The sequence below is a fragment of the Glossina fuscipes genome, unplaced genomic scaffold (assembly GCF_014805625.2).
Source record: "Glossina fuscipes isolate IAEA_lab_2018 unplaced genomic scaffold, Yale_Gfus_2 28, whole genome shotgun sequence".
Lineage (NCBI taxonomy): Eukaryota > Metazoa > Arthropoda > Insecta > Diptera > Glossinidae > Glossina > Glossina fuscipes.
The window spans coordinates 2,639,981-2,658,144 of NW_023998423.1; the positions used below are offsets into that span (position 1 = coordinate 2,639,981).

General features: G+C 34.8%; 1 protein-coding gene across 5 annotated transcripts; it reads left to right on the forward strand.

Annotated features, from left to right (window-relative positions):
- Window positions 1-2,351: 2,351 nt before the first annotated feature.
- On the forward strand, window positions 2,352-8,012 carry LOC119636650 (trypsin 5G1-like). 5 transcript variants are annotated; one of them, XR_005247161.1, is made up of 7 exons: window positions 2,352-2,529; window positions 2,610-2,891; window positions 2,956-3,083; window positions 3,142-3,254; window positions 3,335-3,892; window positions 6,296-6,639; window positions 6,827-8,012. XR_005247161.1 is itself a non-coding variant. In XM_038032147.1 (6 exons), exons 1-6 carry the CDS (start codon window positions 2,442-2,444, stop codon window positions 6,570-6,572), a joined length of 1,446 nt encoding a protein of 481 aa, XP_037888075.1. In that variant the 5' UTR covers window positions 2,352-2,441; the 3' UTR covers window positions 6,573-6,758. The 5 variants fall into 5 exon arrangements, 2 of the variants coding, with proteins under 2 accessions (XP_037888075.1, XP_037888076.1); XR_005247162.1 differs by having other exon boundaries at window positions 6,962-8,012; XR_005247163.1 differs by having other exon boundaries at window positions 7,432-8,012.
- The last annotated feature ends 10,152 nt before the right edge of the window (window positions 8,013-18,164 follow it).

The following is an 18,164-nucleotide window of genomic DNA, read 5'->3' on the forward strand; positions in this document are numbered from 1 at the left end:
CTCTATTCAAGGGCTGTCATTAAGTGTATAACTTTATACGGAACCGAGGTGTAATTTTTCGCGAAAATATGTGAAGAGTTCTATTAGCCAAAGTGATGTAGGATGTGTAATGGCTGACGTTTTCCGATCATAATATGTTGACTTGTTCCTTGCTCCACCAGTTCTTTTGGTATAAATGCGCAATTATTTTTTCGCTGCTTTAATGTTAAAAGTTACAATAATAATAAATAGAGAAGTTATATGTGCATGTGTTTGAACTTTTCATAGGAACTGACTCTTTAAAAGAAAAAGCGTATCATAAATGGAATTCCGATGCTACATTATTAAGTGGGCATGACCGCTTTTTTCCAATTTTATGAAAACTTTTATCGCAATATCTGGTGTATGAGCAACGAGTAGAAAATTCAACTTTGTTGAGAACAAAGGTGTTTTTCTCTTAAGCGTTACCGCACATTGTACTTCGGTCAATTTAGCCCATTTCCAATACTAACCGGCCATATTTTGAGCCGAGAGACATGTCTAAATGAATTTAGAATTTGATTCTTGAGGAATATAAATATCTTATAGGGAACATAGCCTTCTCCTACGGTGGTGAGTACAAAAACAGCTTGATATATTAAATTTCATAATGAAAGTGGACCTGTAATACTACTTTGGCCTAAAAAATAAGTGTAGGAAGTTGAGTCACGTAGGCCTAATTTTTTGGAGGCTGAGATCAAAGACTTCCATCGGAAGAAAGTCTAATGTTTAGTACTTTTTTTTTTGCAGGAAATGAAAAATAAAAAGATTTACGGGAACAAAACTTATTTTACTAAATTAGATTCCGCTCAATTCACGCTTTTCGATCCTGCTCACAAAAGGCCAAGCTTTCTTCTTAATTATCCAGGAGTCGTGAAATTCTGAGAAGATGTTTGAAGTCCAACTTAAGGCTTTAAAAAGTTATACTGAGAGACAGAACGGCAAAGATGTCTAAATTAAATTTGCTTTCCACAGGGATTAGGAATATGGAGTCGGTTTACAGTTCTCTTTACCGAGCTAGTTCACGTGACGTACACACAAAAACAGTTCGACCGGTTTTTGGATTTTAGATTAAGTAAAATTCATACGCGATCGGATATCACCAACACAGTGACCGTAAGAATTTCCAGAGTATGAGCATTATGAACCTTGGCTTAGGTTCGTAAAGAGAACCTTTAACTGTCTCATCTATCGTATATACAAAGGCACCATTTCAAAGCATTATGCATTTTTGACATGTCCAGTGAAGTGCTTGTGGTCGATACTATAAAGAAACATTCTATTCACACACGATAATTCAGGGAACATTCAGGTATGGCAAATCTAAAGCATATATAACTTTGGAAGGGTCTAAACATTACATGACAATATTACACACAAGTTCCATTCTCTGGTCGCGATAATGAGAAATCTTTAAAAGAAGATTTAAGAGGATGATATGAAAACTTATGTTTTCCCTCAGTTCTATGAATATTGCACTTGATGAAGTCCTATTTACCCGTTCACCGGAAAATAAAAGTATACCGCTTGTGAGAAAAGAAAGCAAGTGCCAGAGATCCTAGAAAGTCTTCGTGGACTTTCTATTAAAGCTCGAGCTTGAAATTAATTTTTAATACACTGGGAATATTCCGAGTGAAAAAATACTACTTCATCTTGAATCTTATCTTTATCTTGTTCGTATGATACCGCGGAAAAGGTGAGCGAAGATCGACAAACCCGTGCCAAATTTACTCAAAAATCAAGTTGACGACAATAGCTTTGCTCAATTATCGTAGTGGTGTGCACTACGAATTCTTTCCGCCGAGTCAAACTGTTTATGAATATTTTTTGAATGTTATGCGTCGCTTGCGGGAGGCTGTTCGCAGGAAAGAGAGCGGCTTGGTTTCTGCGACCTTTCACATGGCACTGATCCTTTGAAACTATTTCGCTAAATATTCAATTCGTAGTCATCTGATTTAGTCGTATGTCACCTATTTTTATTTTATAAGCGCGAAAGACGGGTCTGGACCGACCATTGTGACTCGATTGAAGAGATATAAACGGAATTGAAACCAATTTTGAAGACTATTCCCGAGATCGACTATAACAACTGTTTCGGGGTTTGAATAGACGTTAGCTAAAAGTTCGAAATTTAAATATTTACGCCAACTCAATCAAGGAAGACAAGCCTTTATACAAATCTTTTAAAAAAGTTACTTAATTACTTATGAAAACATTTATTTACGTATTTGCTGCTAATACTGTAAAGATATACAACCAACTGATGAGCTCAACTGAAGCAAATAACTGAGAAGCAAAGCAAATCCAGTTTTCTCAGTCAATGCTTGCATCTATAATAATGCATAGCAATTATAAAAAGTCTATGGGAATTCGAGCCAAGTCATTAAATCGCAGATGAAAACAGTCGTTTTTTATTATTGCCGATGAAAACACTTTTTTTTTTTGTAATGAGTAGATTCGTAAAGTTCTACATTTGGATTTTTTCTAATCTAATTTATGTAAAAGAGAGTGGTAAGGTACCTCTGATAGCCTTAAAGAATGTGGTAAAAAAAAAAATGAAAGCAAAAAAATGAATTTTCAAAATTATTTAGCAACAATCCCTGCCACGGATTGTTTGTCGCAGTCGGGTATTGTGTTTCAAATGGAAGATTGGGATAATTGTACGTTAAATGATGGCCAACAGCCGGGCAAGTGTGTACCCCTGGAAGAGTGCCCGGAAGCTCTCAGGAAATGGGACACAGAACATATATATCCGAAAACTTGTTATTTTATTAAAAACCAACAAATTGTTTGCTGCAATTTAACGGAAAGAGACAACGATCAACAGAAGAAGAAAGACAAGCAATCAATTGTATTTCGGCCTCTCTCTAAGGGTTTGCAAACAAGAAAGAACGCTGCCTTAAGTTGCTAATGAAATTTCGAATGATTTATTTATAGGATGTGCAAATGTGAACCCAAATGTTCCTGCTCTAGCTAGTCCCACTCTGGTGGCTGATGCTCCTGCGATAGGTGTTCCCGCGATATCTCATGGCTTGCCAGTTGGAATAGATGAATTCCCTTTTATGGCAAGTAGTGCCATAGTGAAGAGTAAGATTTCCAAGGAAATTTACCTATCATTTGCAGGCTGTGTTGGGCTGGCCTTTAAACGTTGGCGATTCAATATGGTATCGATGCGGTGCAGTTTTAATAACTCATCGTTATGTTTTAACTGCCGCTCATTGTGCTGAATTGGGCGGGTGAGTGCTCATAAGTCGTTATTTACTTTTAATGTAAGTTGTTTCTGCTGCAAGCTTTGAAGGAATTTTTATTTGCTTAGAGCTCCACCCACCGTGGTACGACTTGGCGGCACAAGCCTGACCGATTCCACGATTTACGATGTGAAGATTAAACGCTTCATTAAACACCCTGAGTATAACGCAACTTCCATATATCATGATATTGCCTTAGTTGAATTGGAAGACGTAAGACACGATATAAGTGTATTTCAAGGTTGCCTTTGGCTTGAAAATGGTATACCTGATAATAACGTAATCGCTTTGGGTTATGGTCATACGAGCTTTGCCGGCCAATCTTCAGATCAGTTACTTAAGGCTTCACTGATGGTAATCCCTAACGAGGAATGCGAAAAATATTATCAAACTGATAGGGATGTGGCTTCGTCTGGCCTTGCTGACACACATCTGTGTGCAGGTGACCCTGAGCATTCTCGAGACACTTGTCAGGGTGATTCGGGAGGTCCTCTGGTTATGGACACGGGCAAATTTATCGTTGGTATAACATCATTCGGGTTTGGTTGCGCCGGCGCAGCGCCATCTATTTACACACGCGTCTCTTCATATATCGATTGGATTGAAGAAGTTATTTGGCCAGGCTGGTAGGATAATCTTCTTCTTGTTCAAAATACTCTACCCGCACTGTCTTTACTTATACATGTGTACACTAACATTAATAATTCCATCACTTCCTACATCTAAAGCATTTTCTTTAAGTGATTATTGTTACTCGTTATCATTGCCTTCATATATACGAACGTACATGTGGACACGCCTTAGAGTTGAGCGTTTACACCTTTTTAATTTTCGCTTCTTTTCGATCGAAGCTCTAATGTATGCACGTATGTAGGTAAACTCTTTGCAACCATAACAAATGAGATAAGAGCAAAAGATAAAGAGTTTCCGAGGATTAAATTATCTAAAAACTGTTTATTATTTTCTACGTAGAAAAATATAATTTTTGTAAGAAAGTTTCTCTTTAATGAACTAGTGAGGATGCGTTGACGCCCGGTGTAAAAGATTCAAATCAAAGCAATTGACAGTTAAATCGCTTGAAAAGCCCCTCTAGTGCCTCCACAATTTCTTCTCTTATTTCAACAGCAATGGTTAAGCAGTCACCGGGACTCTGGTTAATTTACAAATGCCGCAAACAGTTGTACTTCTCGTAAAGATTTCTTTAATGATAAATGCCTTCAACGCAGATGAAAAACACACACATATGCAGTCTAATTTTTAACATGTTATGACTGACACCACTTCGCCTATCACAGCTGTCCACTCGTTTTGATAACAACACACCAAGAATCAAAAATTATTTCCCTTCTCTGAAAGGATTACTATCCATGAGGAACTTTATATCGAACGGCCCACGGGATTCAAACTTGGTGAACTACATTTTTAAGTCAAACTGTTATGGCGAACCAGTTTTGATCACAAAAGATCAATAATTCGACTTTCTTGGCATATACGGGTTCAGCTTCTCTGAGAATTCTTACATGGGGTGATATCCAGAAAATAGACTTGCGTGAGTCAAATTTGGTAAGAGCGATTCCCATAAAAAGCTTCAGTTTTCGCGGGAACGAGAGAGAGAGTTCAAAAAATTGCCGAACGAAATTTTTCATATCAATTGAAGTGTTGCTATGCTGCGGTTAGCGAAACACTTTGAAAATCGCAATCTTTTTTCATATAACGACATTTGAAAAGAAGGCGTTATGTGATCGAAAGTGGTCGAAAGAGTAAATCGGCCCGAATCATTTTCAAGCGTTCGTCCTTGATCCAAAACACGTCGCCCTACCACATTTCATTGAAATGTCTCAAAACTTATGGCCTGTAGGTTGAAGATGAAACACCTTGACAGACGGACAGGCAAGTTTAGCTCGATCCCGAAAAAGATTCTGTGGGTGTCACCTATGCGTCTCCACAAGCATGCTATATGGTATCATTAGCAAAAGTGGATTTCTATTTCCATTAGTTCTGATTGTTTGAAAGTGCATTCAATTCAGTCAGTTGTGCGTTCAAGATGTCAAAGTACACCAATTCGTCTTTATCCGAGAACACAGTAGCAGTAGCGCTACAACTGTTTGAATAGCATTTTGGTACATTTTGGTACGGCTTCAGACCTCGGTTGACCGGGATGCATTTGAAAGAGGATTTTGGATTTTTAATTATGCGATACGTATTCGATCCGTTGTTCAAAATCCATTGATTATCATAAACACTTTTCTTCTTTTGCTCATCAAACAGCAGCTTAGGCACCCATCTTGCCACTATGCTGCTGAGTTTAAAATTGTAGATGTCCGTTTGGCTCACCAAACACAACAAAAAATGAAGGAATGAGATTTTGTTATCTTCTCCTAGGCCAGACAATAACTGATAACTTCCAGTAATCCCGTATTAGCCGTAGTTGAAGAGTGCTTTTATTTCCATTGCATAGAAATTTCTTCACAAACTTCTTGGAAACTGTGATATTATTGGGAGATGATGGTACGATGTGAGCATTCACTCTTGTATACAGCATGCAGTTTGCTTCTCGTTTCAAATTTAATCAACCACTTTTAGAGGCAAATGAATATTGACACGAATTTTTTCGCAACTATTCCCTCTCGAGCAAATTTTTTTTGCTTTTTTACGCATATTTACATGCAAGCTCCTGCTCCTGCCCCTGCACCAAAAAACACACGTAAGGTAAACAAGGCCATTAGGGAGAACTGCTAAGACGTGGCAAGCGCGTTTGTCATTTAAATTGCATTTTTTGTTGTCATGAACTAGCTGCCGCCTTTACATTACATAAGAAAATGATGGAAATTAATTATGTTAATATGTACATTTATTGAAATAATTAATAAATTAATTTAATTACATTTGTGTTTAATCAAAATACGAAGGCCTGCTGGCAAGTTTCGTATTAACAAAAGGTTTTCATAAATACATAATATTTAATTAATTTAAATGTATATGTATGTTTATATGAATATATTTTTGTTTAATTTCGAAGTTTATTCAAGTTTGGCGCAAACTCATACCTGCACATGTATGAATCCTAGTTACGTAGAAGTACATGAAATAATCCCTCAATCGCTAAGTGCCCCAAGATCGGTTACGGGTACTTTCAGATTCGGATTTGATGTTCACGAACGCATTTTAAATAATGGGGTTCCAAATACCTCAAAATGGGTTGCAAAGGGACTAAAACGGCATTGGCCTGATTATGGTTTCATTTTTAAGGTCCACGGCTGCATGCAAAGCCGAAGCATTTCAAATATCTGGCGAGTCTTGGATTAGCGCCCAAGTTACATAGAAGGATTTAAAATACGTCGCAAGAATTATTACGAAAAGACTCTGGATTAAGGTAAGCGTGTGTGCGCTTGTTCTTTTTAAATTTACAATACAATTGATTGTTAAATGCAACACTTGTTTTAATTTTAATAAAAGTTTTTTCCTTTCTTTTGCTTTCCTCTTTTCCCTTTCCCCTTTCCCCTTTTCTGTTTTTTTTTTTTTTTTTTTTTTTGTTATATTCTGATATTTCGTTGTTAAAGTTGTTGCTTTTTCGACATATTGTTATATTTTAATTGTAACATTTTAACGTATAATGGGTCAATGCACAAGCACACACTAACGAGCACATGCAGACATACATATGCATTAACTGAAAGTTTTAATTACTCTTGTAGTACAACGAGTAAAGCAAACCGTATACAATCCACCCTCGATATATATACATACATGCATAAGCGCACAATTGAATCCAAGCAAACGGCTTTTGTGTGTGCTTATTGATGATCGACAATAACAAGAGAAATGCAAAGAAAAAAGAAAAATGAAAAAAAAAAAAAATGAATTGAAAATAAATAAAAGTGAAAAGCTATTGACCCACGGTTAAGTTCAGAAAATGGGCAAGCATATATATATGTATAAGTATATATATATTCGAATTAAGGTATATATAAGTATATATATATACACAAAGGCAACCCTGCTTTACTGGCCGATTAAATAACGGATTTTTTCTTCTGATGTTGTGTTAAATCAAATGAAAAATTTTTACATTTCACGAGTTATTGTTGTTTTCCTGTTTTTTTTTTTTTTTTGAAATTTCGATTTTTTATGAATAATGTCATAAATTGAACGACAACGGCAACAGCAGTAGCAACAACAACGGCAAGACCACGGATAACAACAACAACAAGAAGAAGAGAAACAAGGGCGACAAAAATCAAGAGCAATCACGGCAGCAAGAGCAACAGCAACAAGCGCGAGAGTGTCAAGAGAACAACAGCAACAATACGAACAGCAACAATACAAACAACAACAATGATAATATAATAATAATAATAATAGTAATAATAAGAGTAAGAAGAACTCTGGCAACGCACTAAACTGGAGAAAAGTGGAGAAAATTAATTTTTTATAATTAACTTGTCATAATTATTATGATACATTAATATTTAACGATCTAATTACAATGTGTGCATGCGATAAACATATAAAACAAAATGGAAGAAAAGGAAAAAAATTTATTAAATTATTTTCCATTATTTTCTATTTTTATTATTTGTGTCATAGATTTTATAAGCGGACAGAATAGATTGGCGCTTATTTTGTTATCTAAATCAATGAGATTAAAAATTCTATTTGTGTTTGTTGACAAAATGCATTTCGGCGAAAATATTTATGTAACTCTGATAAAGGAAATAAAAACAAAACAAAAATAACACAAAAAAGAAGAGAAAAAAATAGGGAGAAAATCCAATTAAATATAAAATACGAACCAATCAGCCAACCAACGAAACCAACGAAACCAACCATCCATCCATCCATCCGTCTATCCATCCATCCATTCATACATCTATAAATGCAATTCGCACACATCTACAATTCATTTATTCATCCATATATTCATTTATGATAAAATTTGTCAAACAAAACAATAAGTCCCTATACGTCCTAGTGAGTGGAAATGATGCGTTGCGTTAAAATATATATACTTCTGCAAAAGGCACTCTGTGACAATAACAAATTTTTGTTTTCATTCTCGTAGCGATATCATATTTTGTCATACACATGACAAACGTGAACGGGACAAGGTTTTCCGGTACCCGTTAACGGTATTATATTAAAACTATTTATTCGGATTTCAACTTCAATTTAATTTAAAGTTGATTTATTAATCGATTTTAAAAAAGTTTTATTTTTTTATAAATTTACTGGAATTTTTTTCCCCTAATTTTAAGCAATTTTCTTAAAACAATATTAGAAAAGAAATTTTATCGAATTTATTTTGTAGTTTTCAATTTTAAAAGTTTAGTTAAAATTATATATTTGAAAAAAACAAAATATTATATATAAGATGGCAAAAAAATATTTATAAAAAGTTTTCTATAAAACTTTTGTAAAAATTTTATAAAGAATTTTACAAGAAATTTTTGTAAAAATTTTATAAATAAATCTTACAAGAAATTTATAAAATTTTTTAATACAATTTAAAAAAAAATATATTACAATATTTTTTATCGTCCTAAGAGTTTTCTTTTGGATTTAATGTAAAATATTTTCTAGAAAATTAAAAAGAAATTTTTGTATCGTAATAAAGTTTTAATAAAAATTTTTTAATTGAATGGGTTGCTAGGAAATCTGAAGCCTTTATGCAAACTGTACAAATAGTTTTAAAAAAATTTGTTTTCATAATTTTTAGAAATTCCTTTTTGCATTTATTTGAAAATATTTTCCATGAAGTGCAACTGCATTCCTGCATAGATGGCATTATCAACCCACAAACCACACTCAACATCTGATTTTAAAGCACCTACAGATCCTTCAGGAATATCAGAACAGCCTCCCTTCCACGCAAGGGACAACATTTCTTATTTACAAAGTCATTTAACCAAACGTGTACCTCATCCCATATGCGTGGTTTGATTGCATTTGTAATAAGTTTCAGCAATTACCGTGCACTATACAACTATGTATGTATTGTAATCCAAATATAATGGCAAAGTCCAAACGGTACATTGAAAAAAAATTTGGCCCAAATTTCAACTAGAAATGCGTTTTATTTACGATTACTTTTGGAACACAACATTGATGATCCTATACTATCCTCTTGTCGGTAATTGTTGGCGGATTCATATATCGATTATGAACTTTAAATGAGAAAAAGGTATTAAGAAAAATGTAAGACTGTTTTACATGGGCAGGTCACCGTTCCCAGCTTGATTTTCTTTCATTTTGACAAACTCCGATGCTCACTGCATGCCGACTACTACATAGAAAAGCGAATTAGCTTCGAAACGAATTCTAGTCACCCATAAATTCATCGAAACATAGTTGTATTATTCAAAACGGGTCATGTGAAATGCATAATCGGGACTAGTTTTCACGGAACCTTGAACAAATTCCCTGATCCCTGTTGTTTACGGCTTGAGCGTTATTGAAAGTATGTACAAATTTTTTGTTTGTTAGAACGTGTGAATTCTCGTCCATTATTTCAAAATTTTCTTGTATGCAGATTAGTTGAGAACGGGTGCATTCAAAAACATTTGTTTTATTTTTTTATATTTGTGACAGTAGCAGCTCAAACTGGTGCTGGACGGAGGGACAAATAAAAGTTAATTGATTCGAAATTTAATATAGTTCCCGCATTGATATACTATAAGGGACTCTTGATGCTTACTTCCAAGTTTTTCATTCGGAATAAAGACCATGCTCGTCCTTCGTCTTTCACCTTTGTTACGTAACTGATAATAACTAAGGTGCCTATAAATTAATCAATTTTCATTCGGAGCTTCTAGACTCAAGGCCATCATCTCAGGATGCGGCATAAATTTTTAGATGACTCTAAAAAAGCTTTAGCCCAATGTCTACCGCACACATATAGCTATTTTTAAAGATACTTTATACGTCGATGTTGTGAAGCGATATAAGCCATTTCTGAACTTTATCAGAGGAATCTTTTTGACAGACAGAATTTGCTTACCTTCGAGTTGGAAACTCAACGTGATTCATGTTGTGTCTATTTTATCTGCTTTCTGAAGCATACTTTTTGGTTTCACAGGTCTACTTTTCGATGGGTGAATACTTACCCGAATAATTCGAGGTTGCGATAAAAAAAATACAAATTTTTAAAAATTCAAACGAAATCATTTCTTTTTTGTATGGCGCACCCTGAACGCCTACAACTCTTTCGCTTACTGACTAATTCAGCTGACAACAGCAGCAATGTAAATGCGGACAGACACAAATGTGTGTTTGTGCGTGTGCATGTTGTGTGCATGTGTAGGCATGTCTTTCCCTAAATTTTTTCAATTGAACATTTCACGTCCATGGTGTCAATTTTGTTTTTATTGGAAAAATAACAATAAAAACGTTTAAGGGATTGAAAGGGAAGAAAGAGACGGCACTAAAATCGTTTATAAAAAGCATCAAATGTTTAAACATTTTTAAATCATGTTTTTCCACTGTAGACGAATACAATATAAACGACAAGTGCACTAAAAATGATTGCTTGTGTTTATCCAAATCGCATACACATGCACATACATTCATTCACATGTGCATACATATTTATATATTTATGCTGATAATCACGTAGGATCATAAAGTATCATACATTTCATGGCCATCATTGTCATGATTACTGAATGGCAAGCTGACAGGCAATGCCAGGGAGAGACACAAACAAAACGAAACAAAAAAAAAAAAAAAAAAAAAAAAAAAAAGAGAAAATAATAAAACGGTACAGTGCAACTGTATCATCATTTGAACGTGTTGGTATGTAATGTTCATTTGTTTACGTACAATATTGTACCTGAAGCAAAAGCAGCAAAAATCAACAGGACCACAGCCATCATCCATTTGTATGTCCTTAATATTATTGTTGGTTTAAGTATTGCAAACGAATATCATCGTCATTAGCAGCGTTGAGCGGAAGGAGTGAGAAGACGTAATAGATGTGTGGGGAGGGAAGAAGGAGACCGAAAGAGACTGAAAGGGAACAACATGGTGAGTGGGACAGGGACAGGGAGAGGGAGAAGGAGAGGGAGAGGGAGCGAAAGTGAGTGAGGGGTAGATGAACGAGAAAGATAGTCGTTGTTTGTATATCTAGTGCGACACGTAATTAAAAGGCAACAATTCATGCGGCATCCAGCCTGTCATGACCAGTTAATATAATGTAAGCTTTTTTAAGTAAATAAATAGTATATTGTATGTAAACACATAAATGTAAAGCAAATTCTATGTACTTATGTAAAGCACAAGTGCAATCACTCATGTACAAGTTTGCTTGTGTGTCCTCGCATCCCGTTATTTCTATTTGGATAAGTGCGTCCAGCAATTAATTTTTGATAATTCCATTAGAAACAATAGATATTTAGAATTTAAGCTCTTTGTTTTTGCTATTTATTTATTTATTTTGCTTTTCCGAATGATTATAGTTTCCCATAAATAAATGCGATTATCAAGAAATCTAGCTATACAGCGATACGGTTTATCAATTTTCAAGCACTAAACTCATTCAATATTTTCTCTTTTTCTCTTTTACGTTTATTTAAACTAACATGATTTTCAGTTATTGTCAAAATAAAATACGAATTTATCATTGAACACAACAGTGCATAAATATATGTATTATTTTTACACAGCAACTAAAAATTCATTGACGAGTGATTTATGAAATTTCGATGACTCAAAGTCAACATAAGCTCGTTTTAGGTCAGGACTTGTTTTTCTAAAGTTAAACACTTCTCACTTGAGTCCATGTATTTACGAATGTATGGATGAATATTCAACTTACTTGCTAGTTTAGCTGTAACGGAGAAAACTTAGTAGAATAAAGGAAATGTTAGTGGAAGAGGATATAAAGGTCCACAGTATGGCACAATTTTGTCGCGCCAGTGCTTTTTTCGCATTTATTTATTTTCTTGGGGGTGAGGAGACGAACAGTTATCTACAGAGGAATTTTGTAGTCCTGATAAATCGTTCTTTTGTGCACATGTACGATCGCATTGGGTCTTGCGAAGATGATTAGGTAAAAGCATTTTCCGTTACCCCTTTAATAGACTTTTCGCAACCGATTAAGAAAACAAAAAGAGTTTTTTAAACGGAATGTATTGTTCCGGTAGCCTTCGCAATGAAATCGAGAAAAGTAGAGGAGATTTTTAAACCCCAGCATTTTTCCGGTCAACTTGAAAGCATATAAAGGCGATTTCCCAACCAAAAAGGCATTTACGATAGGATATTGATACCGAATTAAGAAAACGGCAAATATTCACCCGCAATACCTTTTGAACAACCGAAAAAATTCTCGGGCGTAGTAAGGCTACTTTTTACATCTCTGGAATCCAGTCAGATAATAAGGGCATTTCCTAACAGCAAATCGACCTGCGTAAAAAGGATCCTGAACCGGAAAGTCCAATGTCCAAAAAACAATGAAAATATATGGGAATTTTCCGATGGCAACACCCTTAAGGCAGATCTCAGTAATCCCATTAACGTAATAGCTTTTCTTCAACCGCAATATCGTTTTGGGAAACTGATGCAAGAGAAAGAATTTCCAGCCGCAATAGATTGTTTTAGGAGGCTGTTTAATAAGAAATTTAACCCGATTTCCCGACCGCAATGTCGTTCTGGTAGCTATTGGCAATCCGGTTAAGACATTAGCAATTCTTCAACCGCAATACCATTTTGGAATGTGTGAAATGCCGATGCTATGGAAAGAATTCCTAGTCACAATACATTGCTTTGGTAAGCTTTTGAAACCTAACAAGGAAAGCAGGCGTTTTTCCAACCGGGATGGCATTCGGGCATGCCTCCGCAACCTGAATAAGACTAAAGCAATTGCAATATCGTATCGGTATACTTGCAGATCTGCTGCGGAGGAACAACTCTAAATTGCATCAACGCTTTATTAGAATTTCGTAGGTCGAAGGGAAATAAAAGTGATTTCCCTATCGAAAGATAGGGATACCGGTAGATGTTGTAAACCCCCTTAGGAAAATGAAAAATTCCACTGTGTCGTACCGGTATGTTTTCAGAAGAACAAATTTCCATCCATAATATTGCCTCGAGGGATTAGAAAAAAATTAAGCGACTTTTGCTTTAGATGCACAGTTCTGGTAAAAATCTGGAGTCGCTTTGCTCTTCTCTCTATCGTTCTAGTTCGAAAGCAATTTTCAATCTTAGCTTAATAGCTCTCTTTGTCAACCAACTCTTAACGAGCAGTAAGTTGATGGGACTGGGTATCGCAGGAACCTCACCATCCCATCAATCCATGAAAAATCCATGTTTTTGTCTTTCACTCACTACGTAACGAGAACCGTATATAGACTTCCGACTTGTTAATCTATGCTTCCCATCCATACCCATAAGTTTGCTTACGACAGTGAGTACACAATATTTTCTTCCATATCATTTTCTTAATTCTGTTAGGTACACAAGAGATGATTTTCAGTTTTCGAGCTGGCTGTTAATTTTCATTCCAAATAAGAGAAAAATTCTGTAAAAAGTATTTAAGCCCTGAACATTTCAGCTACGAGCTGAGAAACTGCAGAGAAAGTGGAAATTTTTGCCTTTTATAATTTCAGAGCACAAAAGTAAACATAAAGTTTTCCCTATAGTTCTGCTCAGTTGAACTGACCAATGAAAGCAGGATTCGCAGAACTGTTTACAATATATGCCGGCATTAACTTGAGAGGTGTTCGCATATTAATATTCCTCTGAACTCATTTGGTAAAGTAAAATTTCCATGTTTCCAGTTAAAAAAAAAACAATGTTGTTCGTTGCAAAGTTACATACAGCAGAAGGTAGTACGACAGTTAACCCATAATTTTAAAGATGAAATTTACTGCAATTGAAAGTTGAGCAAAAATTTGAGCCTCGAAAAGAAAATCAAATCAAGAAATATAAATTGATTTTTTACCCATCCTCACGGGGTGGCGACATCCAGAAGCAAACTTAGGCGATAAAGGATAAATACACTCTTGATCGGCTTAACATTCTGAATCGATTTAAGCATGTCCGTCCGTCCGTCCGGCCATTTGTGTAATATCCTTTGTAAACATTCGCCTTCTGGTCGCAAAAAAAACTAGAGTAAGGCAGACAAAAAATTTGATTTATCAAAAACTATTTATATAAAAAAGAAACAATAAATATATATATCAGTGAGTTGAGCTTCCTATTTCAATCAGGGATTCAGGGGGAAATAGCATATGAAAAATTCATCTATTTGGCTGACTTTCAGCTACGTTCTTACTCCTCCGAAAGTTGTCAAACATCAAATGCGTAAGTGCAGCCAAGTTTGAAATACTAATGCTTTATGAATTCAAAATCGGTTTTGTCGAATTCCTCATTCAATTCTACAAAGAGTATAGAAAGGACACCACTGACAATATAATTTTGAGTGAAATCTTCATATATAGCACACATATATATCAACATACATATCACAGATATGAAATGTTCTATATTTCTATGTATATATATACATATATATATATATAGTATAAGCCTTATTTCAATGACCCCAAATACGAACGGTTGGCAAGTTTGTAGTTATATAACAGAGACGCTACAACTCGCTAGCTTGCGAAAGAAAACAGTTGGTATTGGGGATTTGTAATGTGCAAATTTGATATAAAGTGTCGCAAAAACTATGGTAAAAAAAACCCAACGCTTATGACTACTAACAGGACACAATGCCGGAGTGCAGCTGATGATACTGTGGAGGTTTACTGTAGTGATAATAGTTGAAAAAAAAATTCATGGAAGATCAAGCTTTTGAGAAACTTTTTTTTCCCAAGTTAATGACGACACAGAGAACGATTTTCTTTTGTCATCAGTTGCTTTCCTTTTTTTTTTTAGATTTCGTTAAATCAGAAGACCATAAATTTCTAAAACCGGTTTTTCGAAATTGTTTGACTCGATATTCATATCAACGATTGCGTATTCATAGAAATTGTAGTCTAGTGTAGTGTGGGTCTCGCGCAAAAAATTGTGGGCGGAAGGAGACCATGGGCAGGGTAGGGTGTAGAATAGATCGGGGCATAACTGCAGTGAAAACACAATAAATGCAATGATAAACTGACGTTTATTAACTTTACTTCAATTTTGACTCTATGCCTCTGACACAACTAAACTGTGGCCAGTGTCTTATATAATAAATAATTATGCTGGCTTAAGCAAAATATTAATTTTAAACTAAATTATTACTAAACTTACATTTAATGTGGGCTATAGCTAAAGTAGGTTACCTTAACTAGGTTATAGCTACATTTGCATTATGTGGAAATACATGAAAGTGTAAACTAAGCATAATCGATTATTAAATGGGTAGACTACGATAAATCGATAATGCTAAATAACGCCAACCGGAGCGGTAGAAAAGTTGCAATCGTCCATTTGTGTCCGTAGCGATTTCTGCGTGTGTAGTTCTTGAATGTAATCGTCTGTGCAGTGTTCGTCGGACAAGGTGTGTGAACCACCCATTACTTCCAAGCTAACCCGCTCTCCAATGACACACTAGCTTATCTGCTACCACCTCCAGACGTCTAACCTTTTGACTGCGTTAATGTGATGTATTATTCCGTTGCACAAAAGTGGAGCTAAACGCGGAATCCGCTACACAAAAGTGTCTGACTTTGACTAGATAATTAAAAATATCACTTTCTGCTAGTTTTTAATTTTTGTAAATTTTACTCCTTGTTTTTTAAATTTAAAATAAACCTTTCTAAACTTGAACATTGAGATAAGTAAATATAAAAAAAGGTCAAGCAAAGAGTCAGTTTACTTATGATAATTGCATCTGTAAGTACTTACCATGGAATTATCGCTTAGGGAATACACGAAAGCTGAGGGATAGTTGTTTCGCACTAACAGAAAATCTAGAAAAAAAGGAAAATAAGTAAAGAATAAATTTAAACAAATTATAAAAATTAAAAAAGTAATAATAACAATAATAATATAAAATTAAGAAGACCAAAAAAGAAAGGGGAGCTAGAAGTGAAAATTTACATACAACAAATGTTGTCACTACGTTAGTCAATTTTACAGAACGCGAGTTTTATATCCAATGACAAACCGAATGTCAAATTGATGCTATCCCTTCTATTCTGCGCGTAAGCACTGACAGATCATTTATTATATATGTTTTCGCTAAGCAACGGCAAAATCGATTTAGTTAAATGTCTGTCTTGTTTTGGTATTCCGCCCTTTAGGCATTGATCCGAACACTTCGAAAAACATGACTCACATGATTAGTAAATCTTTTCATTAGAGGCCTATCCATTTTGTGGTTCCGAAAGTAAATGGGAATAAACCAAACCTTTAATTGAGATATGGATCAAAATTTTTCTTTATATCGTTCGGATCTTGCCCTTATTGGAGAAGTACAACATGCTGCGGCACTTGGTCGTTTGCGGCAATTTTCGATGGCTTATCAGCAAGTAGCCGGCAACAGCTCGTTTTTCAAGTGTAAAAAGTTTGAGTATTGTACGCCTCGACTCGATCCTTTGCGTAACACAAAAAAAAAAAAAAAAACTGAGAATCGAACGTACTTGTTGACCAATTCATGTCACCAAAACTTGAAATCAGACGTACGGGTAACATTCCACGCGCAACACTGTTGAAACGCGTTGCACGGCTTATAGCACGGACCTGTTCAAATAACATGTTTTCAAAATCCGCACCTTTAATTTCATCCCAAAAAAAAACTTTCAATCATGGGCAAGGCCTGTTTCAATTCGCATGGAGAAATTAATTAAAAAAAAAAAAAACGAAACTAAACATTAGGACAAAGCGTTTCTCAGAAGGGAGAGCTGAACTCTCGTGAACTGCGGGAATACTTTCTCTCTATTAATTCTGATTCTGCGTTTGTTGCTTGTGGGGGGATTTTAAAATCTTTATAAGCTGCTCTAGACTTTTCAAAAATCCTTCAAGTGCTGACTGTTACAAATTACGTAAGATCCCCTCGATATCCTTTCGGTCAGGTTTTTATTCATTTTTCTATGTATTTACTTTTTTTTGTAGAGGTCCGGTAGGTACAATGTAAAATTTTTCATTATAAATGCAGAAAATCAAAGCATTCATTCTGCCGTAACTCATTAGTGTAATGTAAAATACCATAAATTATACGGAGAGCTTCTAACGAGAACAAATGATACCCTAATGTTTGCCGCGACCATCATTGTTGAACAGATAGATGATGGTATGGTTTTGTCATTCATTTTAAAAGCGCGTTATTTTCCATCGATTTTTTTTTGTTCTCTCCGGTTGCTGTTATTATTATTATTATTATTATTATTATTATTATTATTATTGTCTATGAAATAGCATTATTTTATAACAATAATAATTACGCGCATACATATACAAGTGTTTACTGCAAACGCACATGGATACAACCGTGCGCGGTCGTTCACATATATTTCATTATGCATATAGATATAGCCCAGCGTGTACATACATACCTATGTACATATAAAACATTGATTTTTACCTTGTTATACACAAGCGATTTTAATTTGTTTATCATTAAAATGCACACATGTCGTCAGGCGAAATACGTATACACATGTACATGCATCCATATCTATAAAACAAAAAAAAAAAAAATGAAAAAGTAAAATGAAACGAAATGTCATATTTTGTGTAAGCTTTCGATTAAATAATTTATAACACTTACCTATGGTAGGTAGGTAGATGAAGAGAAGTGAAGCATTTTTAAAGCAGCTAATTTTAAATGGTTTCAATTATTTGCGCAAGCATGGAATAAATGAAAACAATATATATTAAAATTAAATAACCAAAGGCCATATAAATCTTGAAGCGAATTTCTGACACTCAACAATTTAGCCGACTACAAATAAATATTACAGTACCTTTTCC

Coding starts and splice junctions, on each gene's coding strand:
- LOC119636650 (XM_038032147.1), top strand. CDS start 2,442: ATGAAAACACTTTTTTTTTTTGTAATGAGTAGATTCGTAAAGTTCTAC. Junction 2,530..2,609: donor AATTTATGTAAAAGAGAGTG/GTAAGGTACCTC, acceptor AAAATTATTTAG/CAACAATCCCTGCCACGGAT. Junction 2,892..2,955: donor ATTTCGGCCTCTCTCTAAGG/GTTTGCAAACAA, acceptor ATTTATTTATAG/GATGTGCAAATGTGAACCCA.